The 22,344-nt window shown below is 49.0% G+C and overlaps 1 protein-coding gene across 5 annotated transcripts in view; it reads left to right on the plus strand.

Annotated features, from left to right (window-relative positions):
* Positions 1-22,344, plus strand: part of vps13a (vacuolar protein sorting 13 homolog A) — a 753,359-nt gene that overhangs the window by 573,015 nt on the left and 158,000 nt on the right. For all 5 annotated transcript variants that reach the window (XM_072516625.1, XM_072516626.1, XM_072516627.1 and 2 more), the window contains 2 exons: positions 3,358-3,471; positions 15,248-15,390. In XM_072516625.1, the coding sequence (XP_072372726.1) occupies positions 3,358-3,471; positions 15,248-15,390 (257 nt within the window). The remainder of the gene's footprint in view (positions 1-3,357; positions 3,472-15,247; positions 15,391-22,344) is intronic.

Consider the following 22,344-nt stretch of genomic DNA (forward strand, 5'->3'; position numbering starts at 1 on the left):
GCGGACCCTGTACCTGGTTCTAGGTGATTGGACTTCATTCCAATCGCTTGGTTCGATTTCTCCAATACTGGAGCGGTTCCCTGAACGATGGGCGGTCTTGAGGTGTCCGTTAACCTCTTTTGTGTTGGCTCCTGCTGGCGCCGGGGAGTCTGGCTTAGTTTTTTTTGTCCCAAATGATGCTATTTTTCCCGGGGATTGCTTATTAGTATGTAGATGGTTGCTACATTATTATGCAGATGGCTGCTAGTATCGATGCTGTCTGGGCCTTTGCAGAGTTAAATACACAGCAAACTTGCACCTGCTGGTTTCTGCCTGTGTTGGCTGAATTTCCCTTCAGCCTTTGTCGTTCGCCATTTTAAATTGGGACTTGGCCAACACGGGTGGCTACAATCCTCAATACCAGGGCCTCACAAGGTTGGGTACTTGGCCTCTTATTATACTCCTATACACACAGGACTGTGTGGCAAAATATGGCTCCAACTCCACCTACAGATTTGCTGATGACACGTCCGTAGTGGGTCGGATCTCGAACATAGGTGAGTCAGAGTACAGGGGGCAGATAAAGAACCTAGTGGCGCGGTGTGTAATGACAGCAATCTCTTCTCAACGGCAGCAAAACTAAAGAGCTGGTCATTGAATTCGGGAAACAAAATATCGTACAAACCCCTGTCTGCATCATGGTGCTGAGGTGGAGATGGTTGACAGCTTCAAATTCCTAGGTGTGCACATCACCAACAATCTGTCCTCGTCCACCTACATTGACGCTATGATGAAGAAAACACAACAGCGCCTATACTTCCTCAGGAAACTAAGGAAATTCAGCATGTCCACATTGACTCTTACCAATTTTTACAGATGCACCATAGAAAACATCCTATCTGGCTGCATAACAGCCTGATATGGCAATTGCTCAGCCCAACACCGTACGAAACTACAGAGAGTCGTGAACGCAGCCCGTCCATCACGCAAACGCAGCCCGTCCATCCAATGACTCTGTCTACACCTCCCGTTACCTTGCGAAAGCGGGGAGCATAATCAAAGACCCCTTCCACCCGGATTATTCTCTCTTCCAACCTCTTCCATCGGGCAGGAGATATAAAAGTCTGAGAGCACGCAGTACAGATTCAAAAACAGCTTCTTCCCCGCTGTTACCAGACTCCTGAATGATCCTCTTACAGACTGAACTGATTTTTCCTCACATCTTCTCTACAGAGTCATACTACACTCCATTTGCTTCACCTGATGCCTATGTCTATGTATTTATATTGTGTCTCTATCATATATCCTATGTTTTTCATGAATGGAATGATCTGTCTGGACTGTACGCAGAATAATACTTTTCACTGTACCTCGGTTCACGTGACAAACCCAATTCCAAGGACCCAAACTCAAGCACAGTAGTGTTCAGCATTCGGAAATGCCCCATCCCGACCATTGCTATTTAAGGGAATCATCAACAACTCTCAGCAGAAGGTACTATCTACCTAGCATTTTGTGGAGCACTTTTCATGCTTCCAATTAAGCCAGGAGCAGTGTCTGTGTTATCTGTGACTCGTGAAGGAGATGCTCTCTGGATATTTACCTCATGAAACAAGACCAACCGCCTCAGTGCAGGATTAGTGCCACTACTACTACTGTGAAGGAGACTATGGCACTGAATTTCTTCACGTCTGGATCCTTCCTGGCTGGAACATGTGATAGCAATTGCTGTATCAGTGAGGTGACAGAGGCACTTTATACCACAAGAGGGAACTTCATTGTTTCCTTTCTGAACTAAACGAAGCAGGTGGATCACACATGTGACTTTGCCAGTATAGCGAGTTTTCCCATGCTGCAGGGTTCTACTGATATGTGACTTTACGAGCATTGCACCTCAATGTGAGGTATACCACAACCTCCAAGGCTGCCAAATGCTTATTGTGCAGTTGCTCTGCGATCATGTTCCTACATCATGCTAGTGAACGTCTGCGATCCTGGCAGCAGTATTGATGTGTTCATCTTGCGCTAGTTCACTGTTGCATCAATCTTTCAGCCACCATACCAAAACTGAAGATGACTGCTGAGTGAAGAAAATCAAGATAAGAAATAGGAGCAGGAGTAAAGCATATGGCCCTGAAGCCTGCACGGCTGTTCAATATGATAGTGGCTGAACTCCGCTTTCCCGTCTCGTCCCATATCCCTCGATTTTCTGAGGGATCAAAAATCTATCGATGTCAGTCTCAATGATGAAGCTTCCACAACCCTGTGAGATAGATAATTCCAGATTCACAACACTGAAGAAAGTTGTCCTCATCGCAGCTGCCTACGACATTTGCTGGCTTTGACGTCACACACACTGCAACTACATGACTGTATTAGAAAATAAATTGGACTACTGATTAACGATCACCCATTTTGTACTACCACTGAAGATCAACTTAAATGCCCCCAATCCCACCACCATCCGACCTATCCCACCCCTCTGCAATCACACAGGAATTGACTGCTGCACAGGCAACAAAGTGGCCGCAGTGTTTACTGAAGTTTTGCTGAGATGCATGTCCGGAGCAGATATGGGAAGGAGTTCTGTCACGAAGCCCAGATGTGCAGGCTTCCCACCAACCAGCCTCATTGACAGTTTCACTGTAGTCAGGCAGGGTGAACTACGGCACAAGGTTGCAGTACATTTAGTGATGGTGGAGAGGTAAGAGTGGATGAATTGGGGGAAGTCTGGGGATTGGGGAAGATGCAAGGGAATTGAGACTGGGAATCATTAATGTGGGAGTAATTAGTCGACAAATCGCTGGTGGTCTGGTATCTGTGATTGGGTTGTGGGGATACTGGTAGGAAATCATGGAGATGGGTTGTTTTCACAAGGTAGCTTATTAAGTCTGGAGGAGGCACTCCTACGTCTCCTGGCTGAGAAGCATAACTGGAAAAGTACTTCTCTTATGGATCCAGCTCTTCTCACCTCCTTTCAAAGATCAAATTTCCATAGGTCAGAGAGATGCAGCAAACGGGAGTTAGAAATTTTGCAAAAATGAAGGCACACAATTTCCTTAAAAAGCTTTCTGCCAACAACCCACCCGAGTGGAGTGCCCAAATGACTTGCCTCAGTTAAAATCAAAGTTGGGTAGCCTTGTGGTGGCTTGGGGTTATGTTTGAAAATTTTACAATTTTAACGTCCCATCTGACCCAAACCAACCCGTTTTGGGGCGGTTCAAAATGTCTGCAAAGGATGTCCAGATGATGTGCCAATTACTGATAATCAAAACATAAAAGAAATTACCCAAATATAGGAGCATTAAAGTAAAACAGTTCTAATTTTTAAGTTTAACATTTAAATGTGATTTGTCTTGATCATTATGTTTTATCAAGCTGGAATTATTCAAGAAGGACATCGAGTATATTCAAACAGAGCTGTTGACTGAATCTGCCATAGACAACTCATCTGTCAGTCTGTATGAGTATTTCCATATTTCTCCGATCAAAGTAAGTAGAGGTTTTAAGTAATTCGCTAAAGTGATACAAGATTCTATTTCTTTCAGATATAATCAGATTTGAAACTTAGTTCCATTTGTATACAGTGTATAGTCTTGATGGTGTTATTATCTAGTTTAAAATTTTAATGGACCAGATCTTCCAGTCAGCAGAGTAGCTGAGGTGATCACCACTGACTGCAAAGAGAATTACAGATCTCTTTCCTATGTTGCTGCAGCCTGGTGTTCCTGTCCCAGTTGCAGCAACAATACTTGGCACAATCTTCCACCGTGAACAATGATGACAAGGAGTAGTGGAGAGACCATGCCCCTTTTTAACCACACCAGCTGCATTTCAGGAAAGTTTCAAAAGATCTTAAGGATTTTAGTGGGTTAGTGAATGAGTCAGGGAGGAGTTGGTTGAGTGAGTCGGAGAGGGGTTGGCTGAGTGACTCGGGGAGGAGTTGGTTGAGTGAGTCAGGGAAGGGTTGGTTGAGTGATTCGGGGAGGAGTCAGTTGAGTGAGTCGGGAGGAGTCGGTTGAGTGAGTCGTGGAGGAGTCGGGGAGGAGTCGGTTGAGTGAGTTGGGGAGGAGTCGGTTGAGTGAGTCGGGGAGGTGTTGGTTAAGTGAGTCAGGGAGGAGTTGGATGAGTGAATCGGGGAGGAGTTTGTTAAGTGAGTCAGGGAGCGGTTGGTTGAGTGAGTCGGGGAGGGGTCGGTTGAGTGAGTCGGGGAGAGGTCGGTTGACTAAGTCGGGGAGGGGTCGGTTGAGTGAGTCGGGGAGGGGTCGGTTGAGTGAGTCGGGGAGGGGTCGGTTGAGTGAGTCGGGGAGGGGTCGGTTGAGTGAGTCGGGGAGGGGTCGGTTGAGTGAGTCGGGGAGGGGTCGGTTGAGTGAGTCGGGGAGGGGTCGGTTGAGTGAGTCGGGAGGAGTCGGTTGAGTGAGTCGGGGATGAGTCGGTTGAGTGAGTCGGGGAGGGGTCGGTTGAGTGAGTCGGGGAGGGGTTGGTTGAGTGAGTCGGGGAGGGGTCGGTTGAGTGAGTCGGGAGGAGTCGGTTGAGTGAGTCGGGGATGAGTCGGTTGAGTGAGTCGGGGAGGGGTTGGCTGAGTGACTCGGGGAGGAGTTGGTTGAGTGAGTCAGGGAAGGGTTGGTTGAGTGATTCGGGGAGGAGTCAGTTGAGTGAGTCGGGAGGAGTCGGTTGAGTGAGTCGTGGAGGAGTCGGGGAGGAGTCGGTTGAGTGAGTTGGGGAGGAGTCGGTTGAGTGAGTCGGGGAGGTGTTGGTTAAGTGAGTCAGGGAGGAGTTGGATGAGTGAATCGGGGAGGAGTTTGTTAAGTGAGTCAGGGAGCGGTTGGTTGAGTGAGTCGGGGAGGGGTCGGTTGAGTGAGACGGGGAGGGGTCGGTTGAGTGAGTCGGGGAGAGGTCGGTTGACTAAGTCGGGGAGGGGTCGGTTGAGTGAGTCGGGGAGGGGTCGGTTGAGTGAGTCGGGGAGGGGTCGGTTGAGTGAGTCGGGGAGGGGTCGGTTGAGTGAGTCGGGGAGGGGTCGGTTGAGTGAGTCGGGGAGGGGTCGGTTGAGTGAGTCGGGGAGGGGTCGGTTGAGTGAGTCGGGAGGAGTCGGTTGAGTGAGTCGGGGATGAGTCGGTTGAGTGAGTCGGGGAGGGGTCGGTTGAGTGAGTCGGGGAGGGGTTGGTTGAGTGAGTCGGGGAGGGGTCGGTTGAGTGAGTCGGGAGGAGTCGGTTGAGTGAGTCGGGGATGAGTCGGTTGAGTGAGTCGGGGAGGGGTCGGTTGAGTGAGTCGGGGGGAGTCGGTTGAGTGAGTCGGGGAGGAGTTGGTTGAGTGAGTCGGGGAGGAGTCGGTTGAGTGAGTCGGGGAGGTGTTTGTTAAGTGAGTCAGGGAGGGGTCGGTTGAGTGAGTCAGGGAGGGGTTGGTTGAGTGAGTCAGGTAGGAGTTGGTTGAGTGAGTCGGGGAGGGGTCGGTTGAGTGAGTCGGGGAGGGGTCGGTTGAGTGAGTCGGGGAGGGGTCGGTTGAGTGAGTCGGGGAGGGGTCGGTTGAGTGAGTCGGGGAGGGGTCGGTTGAGTGAGTCGGGGAGGGGTCGGTTGAGTGAGTCGGGGAGGGGTCGGTTGAGTGAGTCGGGGAGGGGTCGGTTGAGTGAGTCGGGGAGGGGTCGGTTGAGTGAGTCGGGGAGGGGTCGGTTGAGTGAGTCGGGGAGATGCCGGTTGAGTGAGTCGGGGAGGAGTCCATTGAGTGAGTCAGGGAGGAGTTGGTTAAGTGAGTCAGGTAGGAGTTAATGATTCAGGGAGGGGTTGGTTGAGTGAGTCTGGGAGGAGTTTATTTAGTGAGTCAGAGAGGTGTTGGTTGAGTGAGTCAGGTAGGAGTTAGTGAGTCAGGGAGAGGTCGGTTGAGTGAGTCGGGGAGGAGTTTGTTGAGTAAGTCGGGGAGGAGTTGGTTGAGTGAGTCAGGCAGAGTTCGGTTAAGTGAGTCGGGGAGGAGTTGGTTAAGTGAGTAAGGGAGGGGTTGGTTGAATGAGTAAGGTAGGAGTTAGTGAGTCAGGGATGGGTTGGTTGAGTGAGTCGGGGAGGAGTTGGTTAAGTTAGTCAGGGAGGGGTTGGTTGAGTGAGTCAGGGAGGAGTTGGTTAAGTGAGTCGGAGGGGTTGGTTGAGTGAGTCGGGTAGGGGTTTGTTGGGTCATTTGGGGAGTGGTTGGTTGAGTGAGTCGGGGAAGAGGTGGTTGAATGAGTCGGGGAAGAGGTGGTTGAGTGAGTCGGGGAGGAGTTGGTTGAGTGAGTCGGGGAGGAGTTGGTTGAGTGAGTCGGGGAGGAGTTGGTTGAGTGAGTCGGGGAGGAGTTGGTTCAGTGAGTCGCGGAGGAGTTGGTTGAGTGAGTCGGGGAGGAGTTGGTTAAGTTAGTCAGGGAGGGGTTGGTTGAGTGAGTCATGGAGGAGTTTGTTGAGTGAGTCAGGGAGGGTTTGGTTGAGTGAGTCAGGGAGGAGTTGGTTAAGTGAGTCAGGGAGGGGTCGGTTGAGTGAGTCGGGGAGGGGTCGGTTGAGTGAGTCGGGGAGGGGTCGGTTGAGTGAGTCGGGGAGGAGTCGGTTGAGTGAGTCGGGGAGGAGTCGGTTGAGTGAGTCAGGGAGGGGTTGGTTGAGTGAGTCAGGGAGGGGTTGGTTGAGTGAGTCAGGGAGTGGTTGGTTGAGTGAGTCGGGGAGTGGTCGGTTGAGTGAGTCGGGGAGGAGTTGGTTGAGTGAGTCGTGGAGGAGTCGGTTGAGTGAGTCGGGGAGGAGTTGGTTGAGTGAGTCGGGGAGCGGTTGGTTGAGTGAGTCGGGGAGGAGTGGGTTGAGTGAGTCGGGGAGGAGTGGGTTGAGTGAGTCGGGGAGGAGTGGGTTGAGTGAGTCGGGGAGGAGTCGGTTGAGTGAGTCGGGGAGGAGTCGGTTGAGTGAGTCGGGGAGGTGTCGGTTAAGTGAGTCAGGGAGGAGTTGGATGAGTGAATCGGGGAGGAGTTTGTTAAGTGAGTCAGGGAGCGGTTGGTTGAGTGAGTCGGGGAGGGGTCGGTTGAGTGAGTCGGGGAGGGGTCGGTTGAGTGAGTCGGGGAGAGGTCGGTTGAGTAAGTCGGGGAGGGGTCGGTTGAGTGAGTCGGGGAGGGGTCGGTTGAGTGAGTCGGGGAGGGGTCGGTTGAGTGAGTCGGGGAGGGGTCGGTTGAGTGAGTCGGGGAGGGGTCGGTTGAGTGAGCCGGGGAGGGGTCGGTTGAGTGAGTCGGGGAGGGGTCGGTTGAGTGAGTCGGGGAGGGGTCGGTTGAGTGAGTCGGGGAGGGGTCGGTTGAGTGAGTCGGGGAGGGGTCGGTTGAGTGAGTCGGGGAGGGGTCGGTTGAGTGAGTCGGGGAGGGGTCGGTTGAGTGAGTCGGGGAGGGGTCGGTTGAGTGAGTCGGGGAGGGGTCGGTTGAGTGAGTCGGGAGGAGTCGGTTGAGTGAGTCGGGGATGAGTCGGTTGAGTGAGTCGGGGAGGGGTCGGTTGAGTGAGTCGGGGAGGGGTCGGTTGAGTGAGTCGGGGAGGGGTTGGTTGAGTGAGTCGGGGAGGGGTCGGTTGAGTGAGTCGGGATGAGTCGGTTGAGTGAGTCGGGGATGAGTCGGTTGAGTGAGTCGGGGATGAGTCGGTTGAGTGAGTCGGGGAGGGGTCGGTTGAGTGAGTCGGGGAGGGGTCGGTTGAGTGAGTCGGGGAGGGGTCGGTTGAGTGAGTCGGGGAGGGGTTGGTTGAGTGAGTCGTGGAGGGGTCGGTTGAGTGAGTCGGGGAGGGGTCGGTTGAGTGAGTCGGGGAGGGGTCGGTTGAGTGAGTCGGGGAGATGCCGGTTGAGTGAGTCGGGGAGGAGTCGTTTGAGTGAGTCGGGGAGGAGTCCATTGAGTGAGTCAGGGAGGAGTTGGTTGAGTGAGTCAGGTAGGAGTTAATGATTCAGGGAGGGGTTGGTTGAGTGAGTCTGGGAGGAGTTGATTTAGTGAGTCAGAGAGGTGTTGGTTGAGTGAGTCAGGTAGGAGTTAGTGAGTCAGGGAGAGGTCGGTTGAGTGAGTCGGGGAGGAGTTGGTTAAGTGAGTCAGGGAGGGGTTGGTTGAATGAGTAAGGTAGGAGTTAGTGAGTCAGGGATGGGTTGGTTGAGTGAGTCGGGGAGGAGTTGGTTAAGTTAGTCAGGGAGGGGTTGGTTGAGTGAGTCAGGGAGGAGTTGGTTAAGTGAGTCGGAGGGGTTGGTTGAGTGAGTCGGGTAGGGGTTTGTTGGGTCATTCGGGGAGTGGTTGGTTGAGTGAGTCGGGGAAGAGGTGGTTGAGTGAGTCGGGGAAGAGGTGGTTGAGTGAGTCGGGGAGGAGTTGGTTGAGTGAGTCGGGGAGGAGTTGGTTGAGTGAGTCGGGGAGGAGTTGGTTGAGTGAGTCGGGGAGGAGTTGGTTGAGTGAGTCGGGGAGGAGTTGGTTGAGTGAGTCGGGGAGGAGTTGGTTGAGTGAGTCGCGGAGGAGTTGGTTGAGTGAGTCGGGGAGGAGTTGGTTAAGTTAGTCAGGGAGGGGTTGGTTGAGTGAGTCATGGAGGAGTTTGTTGAGTGAGTCAGGGAGGGTTTGGTTGAGTGAGTCAGGGAGGATTTGGTTGAGTGAGTCAGGGAGGATTTGGTTGAGTGAGTCAGGGAGGAGTTGGTTGAGTGAGTCAGGGAGGGGTTGGTTGAGTGAGTCGGGGAGGGGTCGGTTGAGTGAGTCGGGGAGGGGTCGGTTGAGTGAGTCGGGGAGGAGTCGGTTGAGTGAGTCGGGGAGGAGTCGGTTGAGTGAGTCAGGGAGGGGTTGGTTGAGTGAGTCAGGTAAGGGTTGGTTGAGTGAGTCAGGGAGTGGTTGGTTGAGTGAGTCGGGGAGTGGTCGGTTGAGTGAGTCGGGGAGGAGTTGGTTGAGTGAGTCGTGGAGGAGTCGGTTGAGTGAGTCGGGGAGGAGTTGGTTGAGTGAGTCGGGGAGCGGTTGGTTGAGTGAGTCGGGGAGGAGTGGGTTGAGTGAGTCGGGGAGGAGTGGGTTGAGTGAGTCGGGGAGCGGTTGGTTGAGTGAGTCGGGGAGGAGTGGGTTGAGTGAGTCGGGGAGGAGTGGGTTGAGTGAGTCGGGGAGGAGTGGGTTGAGTGAGTCGGGGAGGAGTGGGTTGAGTGAGTCGGGGAGGAGTGGGTTGAGTGAGTCGGGGAGGAGTCGGTTGAGTGAGTCAGGGAGTGGTTGGTTGAGTGAGTCGGGGAGTGGTCGGTTGAGTGAGTCGGGGAGGAGTTGGTTGAGTGAGTCGTGGAGGAGTCGGTTGAGTGAGTCGTGGAGGAGTTGGTTGAGTGAGTCGTGGAGGAGTTGGTTGAGTGAGTCGTGGAGGAGTCGGTTGAGTGAGTCGGGGAGGAGTTGGTTGAGTGAGTCGGGGAGCGGTTGGTTGAGTGAGTCGGGGAGGAGTGGGTTGAGTGAGTCGGGGTTGAGTGAGTCGGGGAGGAGTGGGTTGAGTGAGTCGGGGAGGAGTTGGTTAAGTTAGTCAGGGAGGAGTCGGTTGAGTGAGTCGGGGAGGAGTTGGTTAAGTGAGTCGGAGGGGTTGGTTGAGTGAGTCGGGTAGGGGTTTGTTGGGTCATTTGGGGAGTGGTTGGTTGAGTGAGTCGGGGAAGAGGTGGTTGAATGAGTCGGGGAAGAGGTGGTTGAGTGAGTCGGGGAGGAGTTGGTTGAGTGAGTCGGGGAGGAGTTGGTTGAGTGAGTCGGGGAGGAGTTGGTTGAGTGAGTCGGGGAGGAGTTGGTTGAGTGAGTCGCGGAGGAGTTGGTTGAGTGAGTCGGGGAGGAGTTGGTTAAGTTAGTCAGGGAGGGGTTGGTTGAGTGAGTCAGGGAGGAGTTGGTTAAGTGAGTCAGGGAGGGGTCGGTTGAGTGAGTCGGGGAGGGGTCGGTTGAGTGAGTCGGGGAGGGGTCGGTTGAGTGAGTCGGGGAGGAGTCGGTTGAGTGAGTCGGGGAGGAGTCGGTTGAGTGAGTCAGGGAGGGGTTGGTTGAGTGAGTCAGGGAGGGGTTGGTTGAGTGAGTCAGGGAGTGGTTGGTTGAGTGAGTCGGGGAGTGGTCGGTTGAGTGAGTCGGGGAGGAGTTGGTTGAGTGAGTCGTGGAGGAGTCGGTTGAGTGAGTCGGGGAGGAGTTGGTTGAGTGAGTCGGGGAGCGGTTGGTTGAGTGAGTCGGGGAGGAGTGGGTTGAGTGAGTCGGGGAGGAGTGGGTTGAGTGAGTCGGGGAGGAGTGGGTTGAGTGAGTCGGGGAGGAGTGGGTTGAGTGAGTCGGGGAGGAGTCGGTTGAGTGAGTCGGGGAGGTGTTGGTTAAGTGAGTCAGGGAGGAGTTGGATGAGTGAGTCGGGGAGGAGTTTGTTAAGTGAGTCAGGGAGTGGTTGGTTGAGTGAGTCGGGGAGTGGTCGGTTGAGTGAGTCGGGGAGGAGTCGGTTGAGTGAGTCGTGGAGGAGTCGGTTGAGTGAGTCGTGGAGGAGTTGGTTGAGTGAGTCGTGGAGGAGTTGGTTGAGTGAGTCGTGGAGGAGTCGGTTGAGTGAGTCGGGGAGGAGTTGGTTGAGTGAGTCGGGGAGCGGTTGGTTGAGTGAGTCGGGGAGGAGTGGGTTGAGTGAGTCGGGGTTGAGTGAGTCGGGGAGGAGTGGGTTGAGTGAGTCGGGGAGGAGTGGGTTGAGTGAGTCGGGGAGGAGTCGGTTGAGTGAGTCGGGGAGGGTTCGGTTGTTCTCTCCAAAGAGAACTGTCCCAACCTCTCCAATCTATACTCATAACTGAAGTTTCTCATCGCTGGAACTGTTCTTCTAAATTTCTTCTACATTATCTCTAATATGTTCACATTGTTCCTATAATGTGGCACCTAGAACTGTACACAACATTCCAGGTGAGATCAAGCTAGTGTTTTGTATAAATTCAGTATAGAATCGTTGCTCTTGTAATCTGTACCCCTATTAATAAAGACAGCATACTGTGTACTTTAACTACTCTCTCCACCTGTCCTACCTTCAATGATTTATGTACATACAAACTCATGACTCTCTGCTTCTGCACCCTGTTAAGAATTGTTCCTTATTTTATATTGTGTGTCCATGTTCTTCCTATCAAAATGCGTCACCTCACACCTCTCTTCACTGAAACCAATCTTCTACCAATCTGCTCATCCCACTCCACTCTGTCCTTTTGAAGTTCTGCACTGTCTTTTTTCACAGTTTACAATTCTTCCAAGTTTCATGTTATCCGCAAACATTGAAATTGTCCCCAGTGCACCAAGATCTAGTTCATTTATACACATCAGGAAAAACAAGGGCTAAAGAGCTCTAAACAATTTGTCAATCATAATTTCCTTTTCATAAATCTGCTTGGTTGTATTATGGTTTTCTAAATGTCCTAATATTAAGTTCCTAATAATGGATTTTAGCATTTTCCCAATGACAGATGTTAGGCTAACAGGTCTATTGTTTCTTGCTTTCTGTCTCCATCCTTTCTTGAATCGGCATGTTATATTTGGGGTTTTCCAATCTGCCAGGACCTTCCAAAATCTAAGGAATTTTGGAAGACTAAAACTAATGCACCCACTATCTCTGCAATTATTTATTTTATGGCCCTAGGATGCAGGTCATCAAGTCCAGGGGACTTGTCAGCCTTTAGTCCCATGCGTTTGCCGAGTGCTTTGTCTACATTGATGATAATTCTTTCAAGGTCCTCTCTCCTGTGAATTTCTACTGTTATTAGGATTATTCTAACATGAAGACTTGTTCAAAGTCTCTGATGGTTTCTTGTTTCTCATTGTTTCTTTCCTGCTGTCATCTTTTAAATGACCATTGTTTAGCTGCCGTTTTCTTTTTGTATACGTATCGCTGCTCTCACTGTCGATTTATATTTCTTGCTAGTTTGCTCTCATAATCTTCCTTTTTTGGTCATTGTCTATGGTCTCTAAAATGTTTCCAATCTTCTGGCCTGCCACTAACCTTCAACACATTGTATGCCGTTCCTTTCAATTTGATACTACCCTTGGCTCCCTTAGTTAGCCATGGATGGTTCATCCTTCCTGTAGTGTCTTACTTTCCCAATTTTACTCCATCGTTTGGAATTATCAAATATCTCCTGAAATGTCTGCCACTTCAACTACTGTGTTATCTTTTTGGCTATTTTCCCATCCACTTTATCCAACCCTGGCTTTGCAGCTTGATAATTGCCTTTATTTTAAGACGTTGGGCAGGATTCTCCCATTTGGTGGCAGAGTGTCCACACTCTGCTGGGAGTACCGATTCTGGCCCCCGGCGCTGGAGCAGTTCACGCCGCTCCAGCCTCCCATCCCGGTGCGAACTGTGCGCCACGGGATCCGTGCATGCGCAGTGGTGCCGGCGCCCACCCGCGCATGTGCGGTGGCCTCCCTCAAAGCGCGGGCCCCGATGCAATATGACGCGGGAATTCAGGGGCCGGCACAGAAGAAAATAGGCCCGGGGAGTGAGAGGCCGGCCCGCCAATTGGTGGACCCCGATCGCGGGCCAGGCCCCATCAGAGCCCTCATCCCCCCCCCCCCCCCCCCCACCCCCCCCCCCCCCCCCCCCCCCAGACCCTGCGCGCAGAGTTCCCGCCGGCTGCGACCAGGTGTGGATGGCGCCGGAGGGACTCTGTCTTCTTAGAGCGGCCGCTCAGCCCATCCCGGGGCCCAGAATCGGGGGCCCGATGGTGCCTGCGACCGGCACCACGCCAAATACTCCGGCGCCAATGGCGCCGATTCTCCGCGCTGGAGAGAATTGTGTGTCGGGGCGGCGTGGCCCGGTTGCGGGGATTGTCTGGCCCGCCCCCGGGTTGGGAGAATCCCGCCCATTAGTTTCAGACCCAAGTTCTTTCATTTTTTTTTTATAAATGTTTTTTATTGGATTTTTGAACAAAGTATATTTACTGTTAAATACACAGAATAAGGAATATATATATATATATATATATATATATAAATAAGAGAAGGGCACATCCAAACATACCAAAAAAAAAGTAATGATAAAAAATAAAATAAAAAATAAAATAGAATACCTGGTAGGGTGTTGTGCACCAGCTCAACAGCAGCAATTCCGTACAACTGGCAAAATTATTTACAACACATAAGTAGGCGACTGTTTGTGAGGGGGAAGAGAGGGAGGGGGGGTGGTTGGAGACTGTGGAGGTAGATATACTTTTGAGTGCCGGAGAAACAATTACAGTGGACAGTATTCGAATGGGTTTGGTGTTGGTGTTGTCTCTTGCTTCTCCCGGACGGATCTCGCTGCCATTGTCGCCTCGCGCCCACGTCCGCTTCAGCCGTTCCTCCCGTCTTTCGCCTGTATTCTCCTTGTTCTCTGTTCCTGTAGATGCCAAGTCTGTTATCGTATCCCGTGCCCTCCTTCCGGCTGTCATTTCTCTGCCTCTCCCCACCACCCCCCCCCCACCTCCCTGGTCCTCCTCTCTTGTTCCCTGTCCCTTCCCTCTTTCCCCCCCCCTCGCTTCTGCCCCCCCTCTCTCTCTCTCTCTCTCTCTCTCTCCCCCCCCCCCCCCCCCCTCCTGTGGTTCGCCTTTCTTTCCTCTTAGGTTTAGCTGTTCCCGCCCCCCCCCCCCCCCCCCCCCCACCCCCCACCCCCTCTCTCCCGGTCTATCTCTCCCTCTCATGCTTTGGCTACTTTCCTGTGATTCTTGGCTACATGGCTATTCTTCTGCTTGTTCGTTGGCCACAAACAGGTCCCGGAACAATTGGATGAATGGCTCCCATGTTCTGTGGAAGCCGTCGTCTGACCCTTGGATGGCGAATTTGATTTTCTCCATTTGGAGAGATTCCGAGAGGTCGCACAGCCAGTCTGCAGCTTTGGGTGGTGCTGCTGACCGCCAGCCGAACAGGATTCTACGGCGGGAGATCAGGGAGGCAAAGGCAAGGGCGCCTGCCCTCCTCCCCAGGAATAGATCTGCCTGGTCTGAAACCCACTTTCGGGCATGGCTCCATCCTTATCCCCACCACTTTGGAAATTGCCTCGAAGAAGGCTGTCCAGTACCCCGGAAGTCTGCGGCAAGACCAGAACATGTGGGCATGGTTGGCCGGGCCTCCTTGGCTCCGTTTACATCTATCCTCCACCTCCGGGAAGAACCTAGCAAGTTCTTTCATTCAATGATCACTCTTGCCTCGAGGATCCTTTACTACCAGATCGTTAATTAACCCTGTCTCATTGCATATTACCATGGCCGGAATTCTCCGGTTGTTGGGATTCTCTGTTCCCACTGACAGCGCACTCCCGCCCGAGGGTTTCTCGGCAGCGTGGGGTAGTTCCAATGAGAAATGCCATTGACAAGCAGCAGGAGTAGAGAATTCCGGCACCAACGGTTGATGAGCTGCTGAGAAACACACGCCGGAGGACTGGAGAATCCAGCCTCATATCTAAAATAGCCTGTTCCCGGGTTGGTTCCTTAATGTATTCTAAGAATCTGTTCCAAATACACACTGAGTTTCCGTTATTTCTTCTTCTGCCCTCCTTGGGCCCTCATTTTTTCTTTGTGTTTCCAGGCCACAAAGCATGCATTATATTTCAGAATGTTTTCATTTGCTCCGATATCTCGCTTAAACTTGCAGTAAATCAAGGGGAACAAGCAACTGATTTTTAGATACCCTTCGCTACTATTCTTTCACATGTTTCAGAAATCATTTGTTGTTTTCTAGAAGCTGCTGAAAAATAGTACCACTGGGTCATATTTGAAGTATTCAATGTATACCAATTTAAAATTGTAAATAGAACAAACAAATAAAGCAGGACCAGAATACATTTGTTTTACAATAGTTGCTATACCATGGCCAGGTCTTTTTACTTGGAAAATAATAAATTTGCATCTCTGCTATTATTATCTGTAATTATATTAGTTTGATTTCAATTATACTTTTTATAATACAACATGCAGATCATGATATATTCTGACCTTTGAGATAATCTCTTGCAGAAAGATTTCAAAGCAAATCTATTGATTCAAGTGGTGCAAGTAACACTTAATCCTGTAGCAGGATTAGAGAAATATCCAGCAAGCTAAATATTAGAGAAAAAAATATTAGTTAGAGGACACAGGACTGCTTGGCATTGCGGACAATCTGAGTGCCAAATTGACAGGTCAAAATGAAAAATAATCCAAGAGTGTCAATTGCATAGATTTTAAATTCAGTTATTTGCAGATCAGCTAGAGCTACATTTTCTGTCTCAATTCTGTTACTGTCAAAATTATTTGAATAGCATTTCTAAATTTCAATATTGTTGCAAAGAGTAACATTGATTATCATTGTCCTGAATTAATGTTTATTTTCTTGCAGCTGCATTTGAGCTTCTCTATCAGTTCTGGAGGAGAAGAAAGTAACAAACAGCAAGAAATAGAAGTAATCCCACTGCAGTCTTTGAACTTTTTGCTAAAAAGTATTGGAGCAACTCTCACTGATGTACAAGATGTTGTCTTCAAGTATGTGATTTACTTGTATGGTTTTATAAAATTTTTGGACCAGCATCCTTAAGGTGCTATTGTTTTATTTGTTCATGGGATGTAGGAATTTGGCATGGTCAACATTCATTGCCCATCACCAGTTTTCTTAAGACGGTGATCAGCAGTATTCTTGAATCTCTACAATCCATTTAGCATAAGTACTCCCACAGTGCTATTAGGTAGGGAGTTCCAGATTTTTAACTCTGTCATTGAAGAATGAAATGAAAATCGCTTATTGTCACAAGTAGGCTTTAAATGAAGTTACTGTGAAAAGCCCCTAGTCGCCACATTCCAGCGCCTGTTCGGGGAGGCTGGTATGGGAACAGAGACGTATTTGACAAAGGGTCATCTGGACTCGAAACATTGGTTCTTTTCCCACCCTACAGATGCTGCCAGACCTGCTGTGATTTTCTATCATTTTCTCTTTGGTTTCAAATTCCAGCATCCACAGTAATTTGCTTTTAACCTCTTGAACCTGTTGGACTGTGTACAAAAGGGATCAAATGGTAGTTTGTGGCTCTGGAAAAAACCTGAAAAACATTATTTAACAGTTGGTTTAGTCTTGCTTTTGCTTTGAGAAGGATCAACTGCTTGTGAAAATAATTCTTTCTTTGGAGTCCAGAGCTGTTCCACAACTAGAAGTGAATATAAGCTACTTCTAAGTTGCTCTACATGTTGGAGTTAAGTACCTGCAAGTGATCCTTGAGTCTGCCTGAAAAACAGTGCAAGAATCATTGATTGTTTTGAAGATCAGCGCTGAGAGACAAAACATATAACCCAGGCACCATTTCAAGGAATCCACTGTGTTCGCGGACATCTTTAACCTGTCACTACTCCACTCTTGTGGTCCCCACCTGCTTCAAGAAGACCACCATCATACCAGTGCCAAAGAAGAACCAGGCAACGTGCCTCAATGACTACCGTCTGGTGGCCCTGACTTCACTCATAATGAAGTGCTTCGAGAGGTTGATCATGAAGCGCATCACCTCCATACTCCCAGAAGGCCTTGATCCACTGCAATTCGCATACCATCGCAACTGGTCCACAGCAGACGCCATTTCCCTGGCCCTACACTCATCCCTAGAGCATCTCGACAACAAGGACTCCTACGTCAGATTCCTATTTATTGACTACAGCTCCGCCTTCAACACCATAATCCCAGCCAAGCTCATATCAAAGCTTCAAAACCTAGGATTTGGCTCCCCACTCTGCAACTGGATCCTCGATTTTCTGACCAATAGACCACAATCAGTAAGAATGACCAACAACACCTCCTCCATAATAATCCTCAATACCGGGTCCCACAAGGCTGCGTACTTAGCCCCTTACTCTACTCCCTGTACACACTCGACTGTGTGGCAAAATTTGGTTCCAACTCCATCTACAAGTTTGCTGACGATATGACCATAGTGGGCCGGATCTCGAATAACGATGAGTCCAAATACAAGAGGGAGATTGCGAACCAAGTGGAGTGGTGCAGCGACAACAACCTCTCCCTCAATGCCAGCAAAACTAAAGAGCTGGTCATTGACTTCAGGAAGCAAGGTACTGTACACACCCCTGTGAGCATCAACGGGGCAGAGGCGGAGATGGTTTGCAGTTTCAAATTCCTAGGGGTGCACATCTCCAAAAATCTGTCCTGGTCCACCCACGTCGACGCTATCACCAAGAAAGCACAACAGTGCCTATACTTCCTCAGGAAATTTGGCAAGTCCACATTAATCCTTACCAACTTTTGCAGATGCACCATAGAAAGCATCCTATCTGGCTGCATCACAGCCTGGTATGGCAACTGCTCGGCCCAGGCCTGCAAGAAACTTCAGAGAGTCGTGAACACCGCCCAGTCCATCACACGAACCTGCCTCCCATCCATTGACTCTATCTACACCTCCTGCTGCCTGGGGAAAGCAGGCAGCATAATCAAAGTCCCCTCCCACCCAGCTTACTCAATCTTCCAACATCTTCCATCGGGCAGGAGACACAGAAGTCTGAGAACACGCACGAACAGACTCAAAAACAGCTTCTTCCCCGCTGTTACCAGACTCCTAAATGACCTTCTTATGGACTGACCTCATTAACATTACACCCTGTATGCTTCATCCAATGCCGGTGCTTATGTAGTTACATTGTATACCTTGTGTTGCCCTATTATGTATTTTCTTTTATTCCCTTTTCTTCCCATGTACTTAATGATCTGTTAAGCTGCTCGCAGAAATATACCTCGGTACACGTGACAATAAACAAATCCAATCCAATCCTTGAATCACTGACTTTTAACCTTTGGCAGAGCTCTTCTATTTTTATTTTTGTGTTGCGTGCGCATGTGTGTGTCTGTCTATGATGCTTGGGGTATCTAAAAAGAGTAATTGGTATGCTTGCATATTTCATACTCTATGTTAATAAGGTTTGTCTTTCTAGTTGACAAGACCGTTTTATAATAAATGTTAAGTTTGTTAATTGAAAAAAGTCTGGTTACAGTCTCTTTTATTCTGGGTAATAGTGGTGAAGCTAAACAATTGGCTATTATGGTCAGCGAATTAAACTTTTGAACTAATGGTGCGACCTCTGAGTAGTGGGACTAGTCAAATTGCACACTCCAGCCTGGTCGTAACAATTGACTGAGGTCAAGTATCGAGTTCTTTACCCTGCTTGTCATCTTTTTGATTTCATAGCTGATGTACATATAGGCCAAATTATTTTTTTCAGCTTCCCATTATTCTAAACATGGTTTATGGTGCTTCAGCAGCTGCCCCCTTAATTTGGTGTCTGATTCTTGGGTATAATTAATTTTTGTTCATGTTTGAAATTTCTACATTTTCAATCTTTGGCAAAATACTAAAACAAAGCCTGCCAGACTATTTAAAATACATTTTTATTCAAATAAGAAATATAACATAACAACATGTAAACAATCAATCATTAATAAAATAAACAAAATAAAATCCTCCTGATTTGAGATTTTTTTCTCTTATTTCCATTAAACCCCCCCCCCCTCCCCCAAATCCATTCTAATAAAACTGACCTTCGGCAATCATTGTGGCAAAGGCTACCACATCGGCTCTTTTCCCTTCTATTAGTCCTGATATTTCAAAAAATTGCTTCAAGAGGTTTCACCTCTGCAATTTTTCATAATGTTTTCAACACCGATGTCCAAAACTACTTGTGGACATGATCAGAACAGGTGAACGTAGTTAGCTTGTCCTCCTTTACACCTCCCACATTTATCTTCTACTGTTAAGAATCTGCTCATTCTTTCTTGTGTCATTTGGGCTCGATGTGCTATCTTGAATTGACAACATTTTGGTTTGGGAGACATGGTGATGCAAGCCCCTATTTATGGAAAACACCGATTCACCATGACAAGATTGGATATAACATTTAAACAGTGGCATAAAGAGGGATTGAGACAAGTAAAAGACTTATTCTTGGAAGGTAAATATGCAAAGCTTGAAGAATTGAGAGAAAAATACAAAATGCAGAAGGAGGAGAAGTTTAAATATCTTCAATTACGAAATTTGGTGAAAAAGGAGTTGTCCTCTTTCCCTCTACTACCCGATAACAAGCTACTTGATAAACTGCTGATTTGGGAGTTGAGAACCCTGCTAACATTTACAGATGGCTGATGAACACAGATTGAAGAATTAAAACAAAAGTGGGAGAAAGAGTTGGAAATGGAATTGGAATGGGGACTATGGAGTGAAAACAGGGTCAATAATTCATCTACATGTGCTAGAATAAATGGGCGGCACGGTAGCACAGTGATTAGCACTGTGGCTTCACAGCGCCAGGGTCCCAGGTTCGATTCCCGGCTTGGGTCACTGTCTGTGTGGAGTCTGCACGTTCTCCCTGTGTCTGCGTGGGTTTCCTCTGGGTGCTCCGGTTTCCTCCCACAAGTCCCAAAGGACGTGCTGTTAGGTGAATTGGACATTCTGAATTCTCTCTCTGTGTACCTGAAGAGGCGCCAGAAAGTGGCAACTAGGGGCTTTTCACAGTAACTTCATTGCAGTGTTAATGTAAGCCTACTTGTGACAATAAAGATTATTATAAAGAAAAGTAATACAATTCATGCCGGGTTTCTTTGATCATTCAATTACTTTAAAATATTCAAATAGAAATATTGAGAATTGCATGTTCTCTGGTTCTGCAAGTTTCTTTAATTCTTGCCAATTCTTATTGAGTCAGCAAACATTAATTATGGGTCACCAACTGAGTTTATATTCTGTTTGCTCTAATACCGGTCAGATGTTTGCTATTTCCCAGGTGCCCAGTTATTATCTTGAAGAAACATACAAGTATTTTTCATTAATGCCGATCTCATGATCTCATTTATCGTGAGATAAATTAATTTGAAGTTAATTAACTGTCGTCTGGCCAAAAATGGCAGCTATTTGCAATCCAACAAGAACTCGGGAATAGCAGTTAGACAACCATCTGGTTAATTTTTCATTTAGTAATGATAAATGTAGGAATATTACTTGAGGCATCTGGGGGAACTTCTTCCTCATCTTCAAATATAACCCATGTCCGAGGGGCGGCACATGACGCGGTGGTTAGTATTGGGACTACGGCGCTGAAGACCCGGGTTCGAATCCCAGCCCTGGGTCACTGTCCATGTGGAGTTTGTACACTCACCCCACAACCCAAAGATGTGCAGGTTAGGTGGATTGGCCACATTAAATTGCCCCTGAATTGGGAAAAAATAATTGGGTACTCTAAATTTATTTTTAAAAATATAACCCATTTCCAAGAGCCAATACAATGTCATTTAAGACAACTGCCAAAAGGAGGAATGTTTGGAGGTCATATCTGATCATTTTGAATTCAGGATTTGATGCATTTGAAGTCCCTCAATTTGAAAGTCATCATACTTTCTCTCCTTCTAGTTAGAGAATAAATTGAAATTGTGATCTGATAGTTATTCCATTGATTGTCATTTATCTGCATGCATGCAAGCTTAAGGTAGCAGGAGTGTTTGTCTGTACAAATAGACCTACTGGTACGCGATTCTCTGTTTGCTGAATAAGTGCTCCCACCAGCGGTTAAACTGGAGTGATTCCATCTGGCGCTAGGAGTGATGTTCACATGCCATTCATTGGCTTAGAATTTCTTTTTAATCAGTATCAGGCTTTTGGTGCTATTCAGTGGCACCTAGTACATTTTTAAAAGAGGATTGGAGTTTTCGCTGGATCGGAGAAGGGTGACAGGTCCCACTCCTCAAGAGATTGGAGTGGGTGGGGGCAGGCGGTGCACCCCAAACTCTCAATACGATTTCAGCCCCACCCCACCCGATTGCTGGCAGGGGCTCCCCCCTGATTTCCCACTCCACCCCCCGCCGAGTGTGGAGTACGTGTGTGCCTCCACTCCTACCCCGACTGATTTTCCTCCCTCCCCCTCACCGCTCGAACATACATATGCAAAATATAGCAATCCCAACAAACATAACAAAGAAAATTCCACCCACCATCACCCATTAAGAAAAACGTTAACCCGCATACAAAACTGAGCAACGGTCCAAAACTTAGTGCAAAACAATACATACAAAGCCCAGAGAAAAGACATTTAGCAGTATAATAAGAACACAACTACTCACCCCCAAGTTCAATGTCCTGCATCGCCTGCCAGTCCCCTGCCCTTAACAAAGTTCACCGCCTCATCTGGCAATCCAAACTAAAATTCTTGGCACTCGTAAGTGACCACAAACGATCTGGGTACAGCATGCCGAACTTCACTCCATTCTTAAAGAGGGTCGATTTCACTTTATTGAAACTCTCCCTTTTTGCGAGTTCCGCCCAGTCCTGGTAATTACGCAGCTCGTTATCTTCCCATTTGCAGCTCCTCGTCTGCCTGGCCCACCTCAAGATCTGTTCCTTGTCCAGGAACCGGTGCATTCGTACCACCATCACCCTCTACGGCTCATTCTTCAGTGGCATCCTCCTCAGCGCTCTGTGCGCCCTGTCCACCTCCAAGGGCCGAGTAAACGCTCCTTCCCTCAGTAGCTTCTCAAACATATGCGCCACATATGCCCCTGCGTCCGATCCCTCGCTGACCTCCGGGAGGCCAACAATTCTCAGGTTCTGCCTGCGCGACCTGTTCTCCAGATACTCCACTTTCCGTTGCAGCCTTTTCTGGTGGTCCTTCATCAGCCCCATGTCCACCGACATCGCGGTTAGCTGGTCATCATGGTCAGCAACTGCCTCTTCCACTTTCTGGATTGCCTGGCTCTGGGCTTCCAATCTCTGCTCCACCCGGTCAATCCCCATCTTAATCGAATCCAAGTACTCTTTTCTTTGCTGAGCAAAGCTCTCCTGGAGAAATACCACCAGCTGTTCCATTGACCACTGGGCCAGCAATCCCAGTCCCTGTCGCTTCGCCATATTTTTCTGTGCTGCAGGCGCCACTCCCTTCTTCGACCAACGATCTCTCCTTTTCAGTCCACGTCTGGTCCACGAATCCATACACTGGTGAGGAATCCTTCTCCTCTACCTCACCAATCACCTGTTTTGTCGATCAAATCCCCCATAAATCGGGGAAAAAGGTCCCCAAAGGTCTACCATGAGCGGGAGCTACCAAATAAGGCCGCCACCGGAAGCATTCTCTCAGTTCCCTTGAGAGTAACATCCTCCACCCATCCATCGGTGTGAGGTGGCTCCTTGTGCGGCGGGTCGGTCCTTCTCGTTTTGGTGAGGCCCGAGTTACACCACCTCGTGCGTCTGCTGGCTCAGCCATTTGCTTCTGGCTTTTTCCACTTCTAGTTTCTAAACAACCTCTGGAGTGGCTGTTGTTTGGCATTTCCCTTCACAGTGTTGGTTGAGATGTGGGGATGTTTTTTCCTTCATATTTTTTTGTGAGGGCCACGAAGAATCCAGCACGAGTTTTAAGGATACAAAGTAATAACATTTATTTACAATAACATGTGTATATATAACAGCAGCA

Source organism: Scyliorhinus torazame, chromosome 9, assembly GCF_047496885.1.
Source record: "Scyliorhinus torazame isolate Kashiwa2021f chromosome 9, sScyTor2.1, whole genome shotgun sequence".
Taxonomy (NCBI): domain Eukaryota; kingdom Metazoa; phylum Chordata; class Chondrichthyes; order Carcharhiniformes; family Scyliorhinidae; genus Scyliorhinus; species Scyliorhinus torazame.